At 55.5% G+C, this 16,469-nt stretch overlaps 1 protein-coding gene across 1 annotated transcript in view; it reads right to left on the bottom strand.

The window, feature by feature from the left end:
- Nucleotides 1-16,469, bottom strand: part of ADARB2 (adenosine deaminase RNA specific B2 (inactive)) — a 405,873-nt gene that overhangs the window by 31,921 nt on the left and 357,483 nt on the right. The window contains exons 5-7 of the mRNA XM_057304750.1: nt 11,947-12,115; nt 9,486-9,637; nt 974-1,142 (exon numbers count right to left, since the gene is read on the bottom strand). Of these exons, the coding sequence (XP_057160733.1) occupies nt 974-1,142; nt 9,486-9,637; nt 11,947-12,115 (490 nt within the window). The remainder of the gene's footprint in view (nt 1-973; nt 1,143-9,485; nt 9,638-11,946; nt 12,116-16,469) is intronic.

The following is a 16,469-nucleotide window of genomic DNA, read 5'->3' as shown; positions in this document are numbered from 1 at the left end:
CTTAACCTTGCCCTCCTGTCTCCTCATCTCCTGCGTGTTCCAACCCCAAGACCTTCCAGGCAGAAGATCTTGGGGGCAGCAGTGTGGCTGGAAGTAGGGGTGGGGTGGAGGCTTGCCTGGAGAACACACTGTTTTTAGTTTATAGATGACAGGTTAATATGTGTATCTCAGGGTCCAGAAGAAGTTCTGATTCACACTCAACAGGGCTTTCCATGACCAGCTTATTATCGTCCCCCACACGGAGACGTGTACGACGGTGTTGGGGCAAACTCTTAGGGCCCCTGGATGGTTTCCGTACCTAAGTGGCAGGAGCGCTCCCCAGTGGGGCTGGCACATCTAGGGGGCACAGGAGAGGGTGGTGGTGGGGTCACAAGCCAGGGGGCCGTGCCCTGAAGAGAAGGTGCCTCTGGGGACACCTGCATGCCCTTTTGCAACCCCTCGTCCTCCTGCTGGGAGGGGAGGGGCTCCCACCAAGGGGAGGGCTTTTGAAGTTCCTTCTAAGAAGAGAATCTCATATGGCATGGGGAGGACTTCCATCCGGCTGGCGTCACAGGTGGACACGTTTCCTGGAAGGTCCATCTTTAGGGAACAGGAAGAGCTATGACAGGAGCACCCCACATTCTGAGAGGTGAGGGTTGCTGGAGAGCTGCCCAAGGGAGCGGGGTGGCCCCCAGGGCGGTGCTTAGCCACAGTGGGCCTGGAAAGCACCGTCTGCCTCCCAGTGGACCAGCGGGCCAGGCTGGTGGTGCCAGACATCCCGAGGTGACCCAAGCCAGCTCTTCCGTATGAGAGCTTGCTGGCGGCAGCGGCTGGGAGCAGCTGGGCCTGTGCTCACTTGAGCACGTGAAGCTGAGAGTGTGGCCCCCGACCTAGGACGAGGCTCCTCCTCCCCCAGGATGCCTTCCCCGTGTCGCCCTCACTCAGCCCCGCCGGCCCGCAGTCACCTGGGTGGAGGTGAAGAGGGGGCTGTTACCTGGCGATCTTGTCCGTGCAGGACATGGTGACGAGCTGCTCACCCAGCAGGACGCCGTCCCACGTCTGTACTGCACTGGGGCCCCGGACAGGGACGGTCCCTTCCCCAGACTCGATCTTTGTGCGCAAGTGCCCGCGGAGCTTCCTGACGATGTGCTTGCTGCTGTTCACTAGGAGATAAGAGGTGGCCATGAGCCTGTTTGTGCAGAGACATGCGAGTCCCCACGTGGAGCCATGCGGGAGGTGGGGCAGGTGCCCAGAAACATCTCCAGGGGCCCCCCCGGCGCCATGGACAATGTTGGGTTGGCCCCAGTGGAGGGCAGGGGCTGGTGCAAGGCTGTGCTCCAGAGCGCCCCCTCTAGACCGGCCCCCGGCCTTTCCTAAAGGGCCAGGCAGCGTCTGAGGCTCTGTGGTCACGTGGCCTCTGTCACAGCCACTCAGCTCCCAAGCGTGGCAGCACAGAGAGCCCAGCGAGCGGGTGTGGCAGCGCTCCAAACATGGTATTCATGGACGCTGAGATGTGAGTCCCATCCTTCCACGTGTTGTGAGATATTCTTTGCGACTCTCTCAGCCATCTAAAGATCGTTCCCAGACCATCTGGAAAGGCCGTGAGTGGGATCTGGCCTGAGGGCTGTGGTCTGTAGACCCCAGTCGAGATTTTCATCCTGGCTCTATTGTGTTCTAGCTCCATAACCTCGGAAAGGTTCCTCATGACCACTGTGACGCGGTTGTCGCCTCCTAAACTAGGGCTAATAACGGTGCTTGTCTCTTGGGCTGTGGGGACGGATGAGGTGGGACACGCACAGTCAGCAGGGCGTCCCCTCTCACCCAGGGTCTATAGGACGAATGACGAGATGGAGCCTATGAACTGGTCCCTGGGGGCCCCTTGTGCCTTCATCCCTTATGCTCCTGTTTTCCTTCCCAGAGCCCACTCAGCACGTGTGTGCACACCCACCCGCACACACACGCACACTGTGCACCCCACACCCCACACCCCACATTTATTTGGAGAACCAGCATGAACAAGGGGAAGATTGTTTTTATCCTCTCTTTCTTTAAAAAAGTTCTGCACGTTAAGTCTGAATTATATTGGAATATGGAAATGGTTAACTGCTTTGCATACAAATGATATTTAATATAGTGATTCCAACATTTACATACATATGCTGACCTGGATAGATACTAGAGATACTTTTTTAAAAAAGTTTCTATTTAAGTTTTGAAGTTGTGAAAATGGGATTTCTGCCTTATTTACCCTTACTGAAGGCATCAGATAATAAATAGCATGTGGATTTGTACGTGCACCTTCTTTTACAGATCTCAAAATAATTGACAGTATATTTTTTTGGTTCTAGGAACTGAAGTTCTTTTACTACATTTCCATAGTACCTAAAGTCCATGTTGTAGGGAGAAAGATTGCTGTTCTCCTTGCAGAAAGTAAACTTTTAAAAGGTTTCAGGTTGCTTTTTATCCAAAAAGCTTCTGCACAGCAAAGGAGACAGTCAACAAAACAGAGGGGCGACCCACAGAATGGGAGAAGATATTTGCAAATGACACTAAAGATAAAGGGATGGTATCCAAGATCTGTAAAGAACTTCTCAAACTCAACACCCAAAAAACAAGTAATCAAGTCAAAAAATGGGCAGAAGCCATGAACAGACACTTCTCCAAAGAAGACATATGAATGGCTAACAGACGCATGAAAAAATGTTCAAAGTCATTAGCCATCAGGGAAATTCAAATCAAAACCACATTGAGATACGACCTTACACCAGTTAGAATGGCAAAAATTAACAAGGCAGGAAACAACAAATGTTGGAGAGGATGTGGAGAAGGGGGAACCCTCTTACACTGTTGGTAGGAAAGCAGGTTGGTACAGCCACTCTAGAAAACAGTATGGATGTTCCTCAAAAAGTTACAAATAGAGCTACCCTATGACCCAGCAATTGCACTACTGGGTATTTACCCCAAAGATACAGATGTAGCGAAGAGAAGGGGCACCTGCACCCCAATGTTCATAGCAGCAATGTCCACAATAGTCAAACTGTGGAAGGAGCCAAGATGCCCTTCAACAGATGAATGGATTAAGAAGATGTGGTCCATATATACAATGGAATATTACTCAGCCATCAGAAAGGATGAATACCTACCATTTGCATCAACATGGATGGAACTGGAGGGGATTATGCTAAGTGAAATAAGCCAAACAGAGAAAGCAATTATCATATGGTTTCACTTATACGTGGGACGACATAAGGAAGAGCATGGAGGACATTAGGAGAATGAAGGGAAAACTGAAGGGGGTGGAAATCAGAGGGGGAGAAGAACCATGAGAGACTATGGACTCCAGGGAAACAAACTGAGGGTGTCAGAGGGGAGGTGGGTGAGGGGATGTGTTAGCCTGGTGATGGGTATTAAGGAGGGTACGTATTGTAATGAGCACTGGGTGTTATACGCAAACAGTGAATCATGGAACACTACATCAAAAACTAATGATGTACTGTATGGTGACTAACATAACATGATAAAATAAAAAAAAATAAAAGTTTTCAGGTTGCTTTTTGATCCTCACCAACCAGGTGCTTGATGAGATCCAATTTTGACTGATCTGTGAGTCATCCATAGAAGGAAGAACCACGATGACAGACTGAGCCTGGGTATGCACAGCCAGAGATGCCCCATGGTGACAGTGAGAGTGCAAATCTCTGTAGCTTTAAATGGCACCAGGAATCAGGTGATGGCAATGACGATGGTGGTGATGATGATGGTCATGAGGACAATGGTGACAATAATGATGAAGATGGGGATGATGATACTGGTGGTGATGATGATGCTGGTGGTGATGATGGTGATGGTGATGATGGTGATGGTGATGATGATAATGGTAGTGATGATGATGTTGGTGATGATGGTGATGCTGGTGGTGATGGTGGTGATGAAGGTGCTGCTGATGGTGATGGTGATGAGGATGATGACGGTGATGGTAGTGATGATGGTGATGGTGATGATGATGATGATGATGGTAGTGATGATGGTGATGATGATAATGATGATGGTGAATATGATAAAATGAACATAATATAGTTCATATGACTCAAAAACCCTTGAACAAACCTTTGCTTGGACCCGACTTTTTACACTGTCCAAGTGGGGTCTTTCTGGTCTCATCAATCTCAGCACTGGGAGAGTGGAGGACCAATGCACCTCAGTTTCCACAGTTTACCACAGTTTACCACAGTGTCAGGGACTTGCGTTCTATGTGGGGGATATTTTCTCAGGGAATGTGGTACTTTCTGCCCTCTCTTTCTATTAATTATGGCATCCTCATCGTCCTCCTGGTGCTTCAACTATCGTGTCATTTTTCAGACCTGAAAGTTGCCTGTTACCTCGTCAGGCTTTTCTAAATTCCTACCCACTGCTTCGGCACAAGCAACTTTCCACGAAGTAGACTCTACTGTCGGTTAATGCTGTGACAACAGGGAGTCCTGGCTTGAGTGAACAACTGGTCTGTAGGAGTTAACTCAAAGTTTTCAGGTGGGTTAATTTTGCCAGAAGAGCCAGGTGCACGAGGCGCTCCTGAAACTTGTTTATTTTTGGAGGTGCTACATCTCAGGCTGCCTTCCTTAGCATGCCCCCTGATGAGCTTGATTGGTCCTGGTGGGGGCAGGGTGCCGAGTGCCGGTGATCTGCTAGAGCCCGTGTCCTCAGCTCTTCCTCGCCGAATCGCGACAGGTGGAGGCAGCTGCAGTGGGCACTTACGTCCAGCCAGAGGCCACGGGGGACTGAGGCTACACATGCTGTATGGGTCTGAGACGTTGAAATCTGCCACGTGCATATAAATACTCCCAAATCCACGAGAATATTCTAGTCTGCTGCTGGGGTTCCATGTCCTCAGACTCATCATCGTAGTGTATGTCAGTCTGAGACCTTGACGACGCATGTGAAGATCCAGAAGGGTGGCCGTCTGCTTTGCAGGGCTGTTCCGGTGAATATTTTATTTCTAGGACAGAATCAAAAGGAGGTAGAGATAAATGGCAATTGCTGGTGTCCACTGAGGGAGCACAGCTCGTCTGCAGAGCGATGCCGACTGCTGCGAAGCTGTGGGGGAAAGAGAGCTGGACATGGGAGGGGAGGGTCTCGGGACGGAAGACAGTATGTCAAAGCACCAGATAAACTTTTAGTTTCCAAACCGTCTTCAGAAGGTGTGGTTCTCCCAGAGGTATGCCTGTGACGCGCTCCACCGTTTCCCGTAATAACATCTACAGCATTCGTTGCGTGCGTCTTGTGGGATGCGGTGGTGGTGGTGGGGAGCTTGGAGGCCATCTGGATGCCTGCTCCCCAGTGCAGACATTCTTATCTCTTGCCAGCATCTGAAGATGGGGCTTTTGGGACGTGTGCTTCAGACGTCCTGGCTTTGTGATTTCGATCTAATCTCTTGAACTTCCCTAATGCATAATGAATGGAGTTGGCTTAGAACATACGAGGCATTTAGCATGTGCTTGTGAGATACGACATCATCATGCTCTTTCTCATGGCACGTGGGGGAAGGTAGAGGGGAGAATTTTAACTACACTCTTAAATCTTGGAAAATGGCAGTAAGAACTGAATATCGCAGGTTATTTAAAAGCCACGCCATGAAAGTGGCATTTGCTCTAAGGATGTTGCTGAGTCAGAAGGAGGACGGTGGTTGCTCAGCCAGTGACGAGCCCTGGATCTTGTCAGGGCTCTCTTCCATGGAGGTTCCCCTCAGAGGGGTCTGGGGCCAGCTCAGGCTGCCCAGAGCCACTCAGGACATGGCATTGTCCTCGTGGGTCCGGCCTCCCGGAACGAATGGAGTCACTCCTGGTCGGCAAGACCAAGGATCTTCATAGTGCAGGCTCGTCCCCAGCGGCGAAAGCCTTGTACACCTGCCGCCCATGCCTGCCTGGCGCCTGCAGACACCTGACCGGACACTTCTGCACGCAGACTCCTGCTATCCAGCCAGGAGATACACACCCCATCTGGGCAGGAGACTGGGGGGTTTTGAGTCCGGTAGCTGGAAACATGTCAGGTTCTCAGAATCACTGGGGAAGTTTTAAGAGTACCCCAGTGTACCCCAAATACATCAGCATCTCGGGCAGAGTAGGCAGGAGGAAGCTGCGCTTGCGGAAACTTCCCGGCCGATCCTGATAGATAAGGCAGGTTTGGAGACAGCCCCATGGAGCGCTCACCTGCTGGCAGGCAGCAACCCCCCCCCCCCAAAACATCTCAGGCCAGTTGGTTTTGATTTCATTGTTAAAGACTGCAGGGAGGAAGAATTACGATGTAGCTAGATGAATATTTTCGAGGAAACAAATACAACCGGGGAATTTAGAATCTCTTGAGCCTCAGGCATCCAAGGGAGGTGAGGCCCTCTCACAGCACCGTGCTCTGTGCTCGTCAGACATGGACTGGGCCGTAGGGAGAACGCTTCACGCCGGGACAGCTGGGGCCAGTGGTCCCCGGTGGACAGCCACCGTCTCTCTGCGGCTGGTGGGAGGGCAGGCGTTCGCTCTTAGAAATGTCAGGTTGGACGCGGTTCTCTGCAAGGGCTCGCGGTGTGTGACGTGGGCTGTCGGGATGGGCTGGGCCCCTGCACGGGCTCTCCTTACTGTGCTGCACGCAGTCTGTCACAGGTGTGCGTAGTCTGTGTCTTCGCACGGGGGTCTGTGTGTGTGTGGAGAGCAGGGCTGCGGCGCACGCGGGCCGTGCACATTGGAGGAGGCTGAGAACAGAGATGCTGACGTGATGGGCACCGGGCAGGGGCCGTGCTGGGTGCTGTGCAGGACTCGGGGAGGTTGTGGATACCCCTCTGGGGCCCCTGCTGGCCCCAGGGGTGGACCTGCATCTGTGGACCTTTGGGGCTGTGTTCCTGGGGCTCCACTTAGAAGCGTGGAGCTGGGCTTGTGGCAGGGAGGACGCAGATGCACTGACCTCTGGGAGCAGGTGGGCCAACAGGCCTGCGCTTCCTGTGAGGGCAGAGGTCCCAGTCGCCCGTGTGCCATCCTTCCAAAGCAAAGACAGGCACCATGGTGGGCGTGACACACAGAGCCCCCTTGGTGGCAGCGCCTTCTCTCTGAAGCGGGAGTCATTCCTGAGTGTCCGAGCCCTCCTGGGCCTGTGAAGAATGCTGCAGTTCTCTGGGAGGCCCTCCGTGCAGAGGGCAGTGGGTGTCCGCACCCTTACTGGGTGAATGAGGGGAGGTGATGTGTGGCTCCTGGTGGTGAGTCCGAGTACTGATGCGCTGGGAGCCCCTCCTGGGGGGTCCCCAAGAGGAAGTGCCAGGGATACCAGGCCAGATAACTCAGGAGCAGGGTCCCACTTAGCCTGGCGTAGGTGCAGTAAAAGTGTGAGGAAAACGCTTTATTCTGGTTCCCCGAGTGGCACCTGCCTCTTCTTAAAAGCACCATGAGATAAAAGACATCTGTGTTGGGAAGTGAGCCCCAGGGTGCATCCGAGGACGTGTTTGTGTGTTTCTCTAAACCACTGGCTTTGCAAGTTGGAATCGGGGGCCAGCGAGGCCGATGTGGGTGCCGGCTGCACAGAGGCACAGGCCCAATGAGCCAGAACTGCCCCTCTGGAGACTCGGCGGGGCTCAGGCCGTCCTCACTCAGCCGTCCTGTCCTCAGGAGGAAGCCGGTAAATGAGGTATATTAGCGCCGGCGCCACGTGTTCCACCAGACCTTTCCTCCCAGCCTGAGGCCTCCTGGGCCAGGTCTTCATGATGCCAACTCTTCCGAGAGGAAATGGAAAGGCAGTTCGAAGCAGCTGTGTAATGGACCACATTTCACAATTTCATATGGGAAGTCGGTCTCTTGTAGGTTCAGCTTGGTGAACACGCCAAGAAAAATGAATCCGTTCCCATGTTGTTTCTCCTTCCTTCCCTTTCTGAGACTACGTGGCAGGGAAGGAATGCCCTGCGTGACCCTTGAGGGCAGGCGCACCTGCTGTCACCTGCCAGGCCGCCCCAGCCCTTCCTCTGTCCTGGGGCAGCTCCCTGAAAGGCCCCTGGTAGTTAATGGGTGCCCTTCCCTTGGCTCTCGATTTGATTCTGCCACTGACGTTCCGTAGGGTGTGGCTGCGTACTGAGCGTTTGTGCCCCTCACACACTCTGGTGTTCAAGCCCCAGTCCCGAAGGGGACAGTGTCAGGAGGTGGGGCCCCCACGATGGGACTTGTGCCCTTGTGGAAGAGACCCGGGGAGCCCCCTTGCCCCTTTCCCCGGTGCGGACACAGGAGAAGATGCCGTCCAAGAACCAGGATGCGGCTGTGACCAGACACTAGACCTGCCAGCACCCAGATCTTGGACGTGTTGCCCCCAGAGCGTGAGGAAGAAATGCCTGCTGCTTATAACCCACCCAGCAGCACGGGGAAGACAGTAAGGAAAACGTTATTCCAGAGGGGAGAGCTGTGCTCTTGGAGCAAAGTTGGCAGGAAGGAGAGTGGGTTTTCTGGGCCAGGCTGCAACCCGTGTTAGAGAAATAGGTTAAGTTAAATACATGTAGGATTTTTAAAAGGGCTGTTTTCCCTGCGCCTTCTTTATCTCATCAGAGCCTGGAGCAGCAGGCGTTCAGAAAGTGCTTCTCTTTCCTTCTACTGGTAATTAGAACACAAATGCGGCCTTCCATGGGGGCGGGAATCAGAGGCCAAAAATAGGCCTTCCCTACGTGTGTCTTGTCTGCTGTAGGTTTCCTGGGATGAGTCAGCATCTTCACTGGGACCACATCCCTCATCGTATACATGCTGTTCCACTGCCAGCTCAGTTTGCCTGGTGCTGCTTCTGGGACCGGTCTGCGCACGTGTGCGTGTGCACGTGTGCGCACGGGTGTGCGTTTGTGCGTGAGTGCACGTGTGCGTGCGTTTGTGTGTGCGTGTGCACCTGTGTGCACGTGCGTGCATAGGTATGTGCATGCGTGAGTGCACGTGTGCGTGCGTTTGTGCGTGCGTGTGCGTGTGTGGTATGTATGCATGCACGGTGTGTGTTGTATGCACACATCATATCAGGGCACTCTGGAGCAGCTGAACTCTTCTTCCTGGAGATGCTGATGTCATTACACCCATATGTTGGGTGGGTGCTGTCTTACACCTGCTCTGATCAAACCCCCGAGAGGGCAGGTCCTGCCTAGTGCCCCCCATGGAAGTTGGTCGCCCTGGGGCAACACCTGCCCCTGGCTTCATTATACGTAAATAACCAAGCTCAGTGTTACTCTCTGCAAAGTTGCAACAAAGGTGAGCAAAGCCGCCTGGACTTGCTCGCACTCCAGGTAACTCCCATCCCGTTCTCCTGCCCTCTCTTCTGCAGACGGGGGCATGGGCTGCTGACCCATTGAAATGAAGGGGAGTGACCCTACTCTCCGTGATCTGGGCAGTCACACTAGGGCTTCGGGGGAGAACCCTCCTGACCACAGCAGAGGCAGCCAGGCCATGCGCGCGAGTGCAGTCAGCACAGATGGCCTGGCATGGGGCCTGGCGGAGGAGAGTGGGGTTGTGCCTTACGGTCCGCGGTGATCTCGTAGGGCGAGTGGAGCCTGGCGTCTCCGCAGGGGGACGTGCTCACGTAGAGATGGAACAGCACGTTGTCCCTCAGCCGGTAGCCGCCATCCTTGGACCGCTCGAATATCGAGTGTTCCGAGTCCTCCCGCCGCTTGCTAGGGGTCAGAGAGAGGGTCCTGGTCACCTCTTATGAACTAACAGAAAAGCGCCCGCTGGGCTGACACCTTTGCCTGGTTTTGTGTCTTATTTCCCCATTTCCTCCTCATTGCCCCCCCTGCATGGTGCTTTATCTCTGAGGGACCGCGTCTGGCATAGGTGGCAGTGACACGGGGCAAGGAGACCCGGCCGACCCCCGATGCCCCGGAACATTGCATCTCGGGCTCCCCTGTTTCAGAGCCAGCTCCCTCGGTGATGCTAACCCATCTCTCCATGATAAAGCCTCGTCCTGGGGCTCTGTGTGCGGAGGAGTCAGGAGCCACTTGAGAAGTGGGGAGTGCGTGGCCTCCAGCCCCTGGAGGGACCCGCTTCCTCCTGCATGCACCCTGACCCAGGGTGGTGCCCGCGCTCCCCCAGCCCGTGATGGGCACAGGCCTCTGCCCTTGGAAGCCCCAACCCGAGGGAAGCCGTGTCCGCCGAGCACAGGCTTTCTGCTGCTCTTGCTGTTTCCCCTGTTCTTCCCCGTTGCTGGTGGATTCTGTCAGCCGGGCTTGAGGTCGCGAAGGCAGCAGAGCAGACCTTGTCCCCAGGAAACCACCAGCCTGTCTGCTCCCTGCCTCTGCCCCCGGGCTCCATATGGCCCCCGGTGAATGTCGGCCTGGTGCTGTGAGTTGGGTGTTTAGAGAGGAAACCCTTCCCCACGTTTGGGGAGACCCACACCCCATCCACAGCACCCTCGGGAGGCCCGGAGCTGAGCGAGGCCATGTACTGTGCTGCTGCTGGCCGCGGGGCTCACGGGAGGTTAGCTGAGGGTGCTGAGGTGTGACTTAGGCGGGAGTCTGTCCGTGTGCCTCCGGGCCCCCCTCCTCTCCCCCGCTGGGCCCGCTGTGTGAGCCCGTGATGCACGGGAGGTGCCCCCTGAAGCCCGAGACCCGCTGTCCGTGGATGCAGGAGCCTGTCCCGCGGAGGAGGAAGGGAAGCAGGGGTCCGGATGCAGAGACGTTTCCGGCATAGAGCCTCGCGGCGGTCAGGGTGCTGTGGCCGCGGAGCTCAGGCACTGCTGTCTGGAGCATCAGCTGCCTGCAAGCACCTGCGGTTCTGCACATTCAGTGTGCTGTGCAGACAGATGCCAGCGCAGACGACGGCCGTCCCGACCGCGGGGCCCTTCCTTGTGACCCCCTTAAAACACACTGGCAGTGGGGAGGCAAGAAGCGGACCATCACTGCACTTGGGTCCCAATCCTGGGGGACAAGCTCTGGAAAGTGGAACCTGTTCGGGACAGTGGGGCGCAGGGACACTTGGGCGGGGCCTGGGTCTCAGGAGTGCTCGTAGCTGCTGGCCTGGGGCCTGTCTGCTGGCAACTGGGCCCCGGTGCCCCAGCGCCCCAGCACGAGGCCCTGGGAAGGGAAGAAAGTGGCAGATGTCTGCAGGCCAATGAAATCTGGGGAGTTCTCCGAACGAGGGCCTGACAGGGTGAAGGGGGGCTCTTAACATTCCTGTACTTTCCTGCTGGTTGTGCATCCCCTTGGAAGGGACACACGTTGTCAGAATCAAGCAGCGGTGTCCATGTTGTGGGCACCCCCCCTCCTCCCCGGCTGCAGGGAGCACTGCTCACGCTCACCCCTCGCACAGTGAGCTAGTGAGGTAGGGTGACCCTGCCCGTCCTTCTTTCAAAAACATAAGGCTGGTTCTGGGACGAGCAAGTGGAGGCTGGTGCTGGGGAGAATTTCTCCTCGTTTAACCCCAGGACGGGGGTGGTGTAAGCGAGAGCTGGAAGGCCCGCCCCTCTGGGCCCCGCCGCTCCCTCCCCACCTGGTCTTGGGGCCTGATAGTAGCTGGAGAAGCACTGAGGGAGCGTAGGTGTGTGTGACCCGGCACTGCGAGCCCGACCTCCGTGTTTCTGTGGTTTCCCTGGCGGGACGGCATCCTGAGCCTCCCCAGGACAGCCTGCACGGCCGCCCGTGCCTGAATTTGTGTGCGCCGGCCCAGGGAAGCAGCACCTCCTTGCCAGAGGCCGCGTGTTTGAGCCCCGAATTCAGATGTGGGGGTCCTGCCCCCGGCATGACGGCGTTAGGAGGTGGGGCCCCGTGAGGGATCAGCGTCCTTGTGAGAGAGCCCCCAGGAGCCCCCCTTGCCCCTCGCCCAAGTGAGGACACAGGACACCAGACAGCAGCCCCGCCGCTGTGAGGAGGCGTGTTCCTACGTGTGGGCACGTGTGCGGCGGTGGCCAGTGCCCCAGGGGCGCACCGTCTGGGTCAGGTCGTGCTGCGGGCGGCATGGCTGTTGGGGACGGGGGTCCGCCGCTTACCTCAGGTGCAGCTCCAGCTGGGCGTACAGGAAGTGGACCAGCGCTCTCCGGGCTACGATCTCCGCGTGGCAGTCGTTGACCACCAGCCCCTGGTCATTGATGTGCTCGCCGCTGATGCACTTGGTCCCCGAGGACAGGACGATGACCTGCGCCTGCCTCACGTCCAAGCCTGGGGGACAGAGAAGGCATCAGACCACCTGTGTGGGAGCCAGTCTGCTCTCCCCATCTCCCGAGCCAGAGACCCCAGCCCGCGGTGGAGCCGTCCCACACGGGGAGCCTCGATGTTCACCGCTGAGCGTGGCAAGAGGCGCAGCCGACCACCAAATATGCCAGCGGGACCAGCGCTGGCGCCCAGCTGGGGGGACAGACCTGGCGGGCTGCTGAGGTCAGGCTGCGGTTCTGAAAGGGGGGAGCCCCCCTGAGCCTGGCCGTGCTGTGACCGCCGGATGAACCCCAGAAATCCTGCCGCCATCTCCCACTTATCCCGTGCCATGAGAGTTGCATCTCCATAGAAAGATTGGTCGATGGGAGAATGTTGTGTGCAGGCCGGGGGTGGAGGCCTGAGCCAGGCAGGGACTCCCGTGAAAATAGGCCCCAGGCCAATCCTGTACCCATCCACGTTTACCCCGGAGGCGCCACTTGGGACTTGAGACAAGACACCTGTGTAAACTTGGGACCTATGGGTAGTGGGCCGGCTTCACCTCCCCACGCGGAGCCAGTGGTCTCTCAGGGCCACCAGGACCACGGGCAGGATCTAAGCCGATGTCTGGGTCCTTTGAGCAGGCCCGTCTCTCTGTCCCCCAGCGCTGGACCCTTTACCCCTTTGCCGCGAAGCAGGAGCACATCCCCAGCTCAGGGGAAGTCACGGCCCAGGGCCTTCAGGATGTGTAGGCGCCTGTGTCACAGCTTGGCATTCTGGGCCTCGAGGCCGGAGGGCCCCGGAGGCGAGCTGGCCAGGCGGCAGGACCACCCTCACTCACGTGCAGCAGAGCCCCCGGCCAGGGTGCGTCCCTTGGCAGCAGCGCATCTCACGGATGGGGGCTGGGGGTATCTGGTAGGGCTGCCGCTCCCCAGACCCGGCACAGAAGTGGGAGCCCCCTGGCCCTGGCCTCGGTTCCACCACTGCATTTCGGGAGCAACATCTAGGCTGCGGTTTCTGCGTCCTGAAACTTAAGACTGGTGCGCGACAGTGCACGTCACAGACGGCAGTGAAAATAACGTGTGCTTTCTGATTCAGCGCCATGAGGCTTTCCGTTTTCCCTAAAGAGCGGCAGCACAGATGGGAGCCTAGTAGCAGGTGGTAATGCTCCGTCCCACCCCTCATGGCTCCTCCCTCCTCTCCCGTCAGGGCCCCGGCAGCTGTTTCCCAGACCCCTGGAGCCCCAGGGACAGCAGTTTTCTGGGATCTGAGGGGAGAACTATGAAGCCAGGCTTCTGTTCGCTTGTGGCCGTCATATGTGACCTGCAGAAAAGATTGAGTGCCCCGAGTCATTGTGATTTTTAATGCTCTTTGTATATGTAAGAGCAGAGACTTTTGAGGTCAGACAAATGAATGGGTGGTTTTCTGACTCTTCCTCTGTGGCCGGGTTCCTAGCCATTGAGTGGGGCTGTGTTTGCAGCTGCCTGGACGCGCCCCTTCCACCCTCTCTTGGCCTCCGAGTTGCCCTTTCCCACCGCGGATCCTCGCTGAGGCCGGGAGCTGATGGGGCCTTCACACAGTGGAGGCCCGATGATTCATGCTCATTCTGACCACAGTCCAGGAAATCTCATCAACAAAAACAACATTCTGAGCAAGAATGGAAGACAAACAGAGCCAAAGAAACCTTCAGAAGGAACCCCAGACTTATATCTTTAAAGTGTGGGTGGGGCACCTGTGTTTAGGGATACCCTAGAAGACCACAATCTCCGTTTATTCTTTGTCCTGTGAGGAGGGTGATGACTGCAGCTGGCTCACACCCGGAGTCTGGGCGTGGAGGCAGGGACTGGAACTCGGGATTCCTGCCCCAAGCTCCCCCCCGGCTGTTCCGGAGCCCCTGGTGCAGTAAACACTCAGAGTCCAGCCCAGGGGAAGTTAGTGACCTGCGGCCTGAACAGCACGAGTAAAGAGGTGCTCGTACCCTGCTCTGTGCTTTGCAGATTCCAGCTTAATTAAAGCAGGTATTTAGAGTAATGGGAAGTAACATTTAGGATTGTTTTCTTACAGTTTTTCACTATTCAGTTGTCTGTGCATGTGCAGGATAACTTAGCAGCCGAGAGTATGTGAGGTCGTCCCCGCTTCTCCCGAGGGCCGGTCTGATGCTCCTCTCCGGAGCTGCAGACACGGAGACTGCTGTCCCTCCCCCTTAGTTAATCCTCAGCTCCTCTGGACTCTGGGCTCTGCCGTATTCAGCGCAGCGACATGGCCCAGGAGATGTGCTGTTTGCTTGTTCGCTCTTTGTCAGTCTCACCTCCCGTGTGCCCGCGCCGTGCCATGTGGCGCACCCTGTTCTTCAGAGAATTTATTGTGAGTTTGGGGAGATGACGGAAATGGCTACAAAATAAGGTATCGTGTGAGAAAGACCATAGAAGTCTGTGCACAGAGCGTCACTAGGATGGGGGGGGGGAGGGAACTGCGTGCGCGGGCTCCTGGAGCCAGGGGTTCCTGGATTCACGGAGTTCTCGCGGGAGACAGGGAGGATGAGGAAAGAGGTCAGGCAAAGAGGGGGTGTTGCGCATCTAGCCTCAGGCTGATTTGATAGAATGCGCTGGAACACGCAGGTGCCACAGAGGCCGTGTGCTTGGGGGCAGGTGCTGAGCTGCTCCCCTGGCGGGGCTGCGGGAGCAGCTCAGCAGGGGCCCCCGTGACATGAGACCCATCGCGGGACTCTGGTCACGGGGTGCCTCCTTTCCCGTGAGCAGCGGTCGCAGGAAACAGCCCTGCTGACTTCTATAGAATGAATAGAAAATGTGATCGGAGACCTCGTCCCGCAAAGCCCCAGGCCCAGTTAGTTCTGTGGGAGAATACTACCAACCTTGAAGTAGCCGCTGATTTCAAGGCTATTTATAGTGTCCCGACCAAGACCAGGAGAGCCTCACGTTGTTCTTACAGTGAAATGCCTGTTACTGATCTATCCGCCTGACTGAGACCGCGCAGAAGGAAAACAGGTAGCCTCAGTTAAAGACATCAGAAATTCTCAATCAAGTACTAACCACCAAGCACTGGGGGGAAGAGCAACACAGTAATCACGACAAGGGGGGTTGATTCTGGAAATGCAAAAATGGATTCGATTCAAATAAAATACAATACAAAAATATGGTTATAATTACAGGCACTAAGAAGGCACCTGACAAAATCCGACAACTACTTTTGACAGAAACTCAGTAAATGAAATACATGTATTTTTCCCACGTGGTGTTATACACACGCACACACACATATACAGAGAGGGGTATACACACAGGGGCACACACATGTATAGAGAGGAATACACACGTAAGACAGGTGTGCACACACGTAGAGATAGGTACACACACATTGCAGACAGGTGCACACACGCACCCTCCCCCAGCGGCACGCTTGCTGGGGAAGCAGTAGAGGGAACACGGCCAGAATGCCCACGGTAACTCCATTGCTTGACATTCGCTGAAGCCATCAGGCAACACAACAAGAGAAGGGAGTTGGAGCTAGAGTAATTGGAACGGAGAAGGAACAGTGTTGCTGCAGAACCCGCTACGGTGCATGTGCGGAAATCTCCGGAGAATCCAATCGGAATAGTGCTAGAGATGGTAAGAGAGTCGGTAAGGCGATAGGGTACAAGTTACTAACCAGAGATCAGTAGCCTTCATAGGTACGCACAGCAGCTAGCCAGAAACTCTAAAGGACAAACAGCTCCGTTTACTGCAGCAAACAAGATTCTGGGAATGAGTTTAACAGGAAACGATCAAGACGAGAAATGAATAAAACATTTACTCCCCCCGAAAGACACCAACAGAACTCGAACACACGGATGTCGCACCTTCTCGGATGGGAAGATTTGATGTCCGGAACCTTCTCTACAGTGATTGATGAGGTTACCATGATTCCGGTAGGAACAGCATGAGGGCTTTGTTTATGACAAGAAAACCTGGCTGAGAAGTATAGTTTTGTTCTGTTATTTATTTTTGAAGTACACAAGCTGATTTTAGTGGGTAACCCAGGAAGTTCTTGGAGAGAAGACTGATAGTAGGACACAAACCCCAGCAGACGCCAAGCACATTAGAAGGGCTCAACAGCAAATTGCCAGGGTTCTGACGCAGGAAGTCCCAGCAGGGGAACAAAGCAGAGAGCCCAGAAACTGACCTGAAGACAGACAGGAATTTAGTGCAGGATGGAGGTGGTGACATCTCAGACCTGTGGGTTGGAGACACTAGAGACACCATCCCATTAGTGCTGTCCAGGAACTGAAGAGCCCTCTGAAAAACAAAACTGCGTCTTCACCGTGCACCATGCACCAGGGTAAGTAACAGGTGGATCAAAAGAATAGCTGCAGAAGCATGACGAGCTG

The sequence above is a fragment of the Ursus arctos genome, unplaced genomic scaffold, assembly GCF_023065955.2.
Source record: "Ursus arctos isolate Adak ecotype North America unplaced genomic scaffold, UrsArc2.0 scaffold_30, whole genome shotgun sequence".
Taxonomy (NCBI): Eukaryota; Metazoa; Chordata; class Mammalia; order Carnivora; family Ursidae; genus Ursus; species Ursus arctos.
This window is presented reverse-complemented; position numbering and strand designations above follow the sequence as displayed.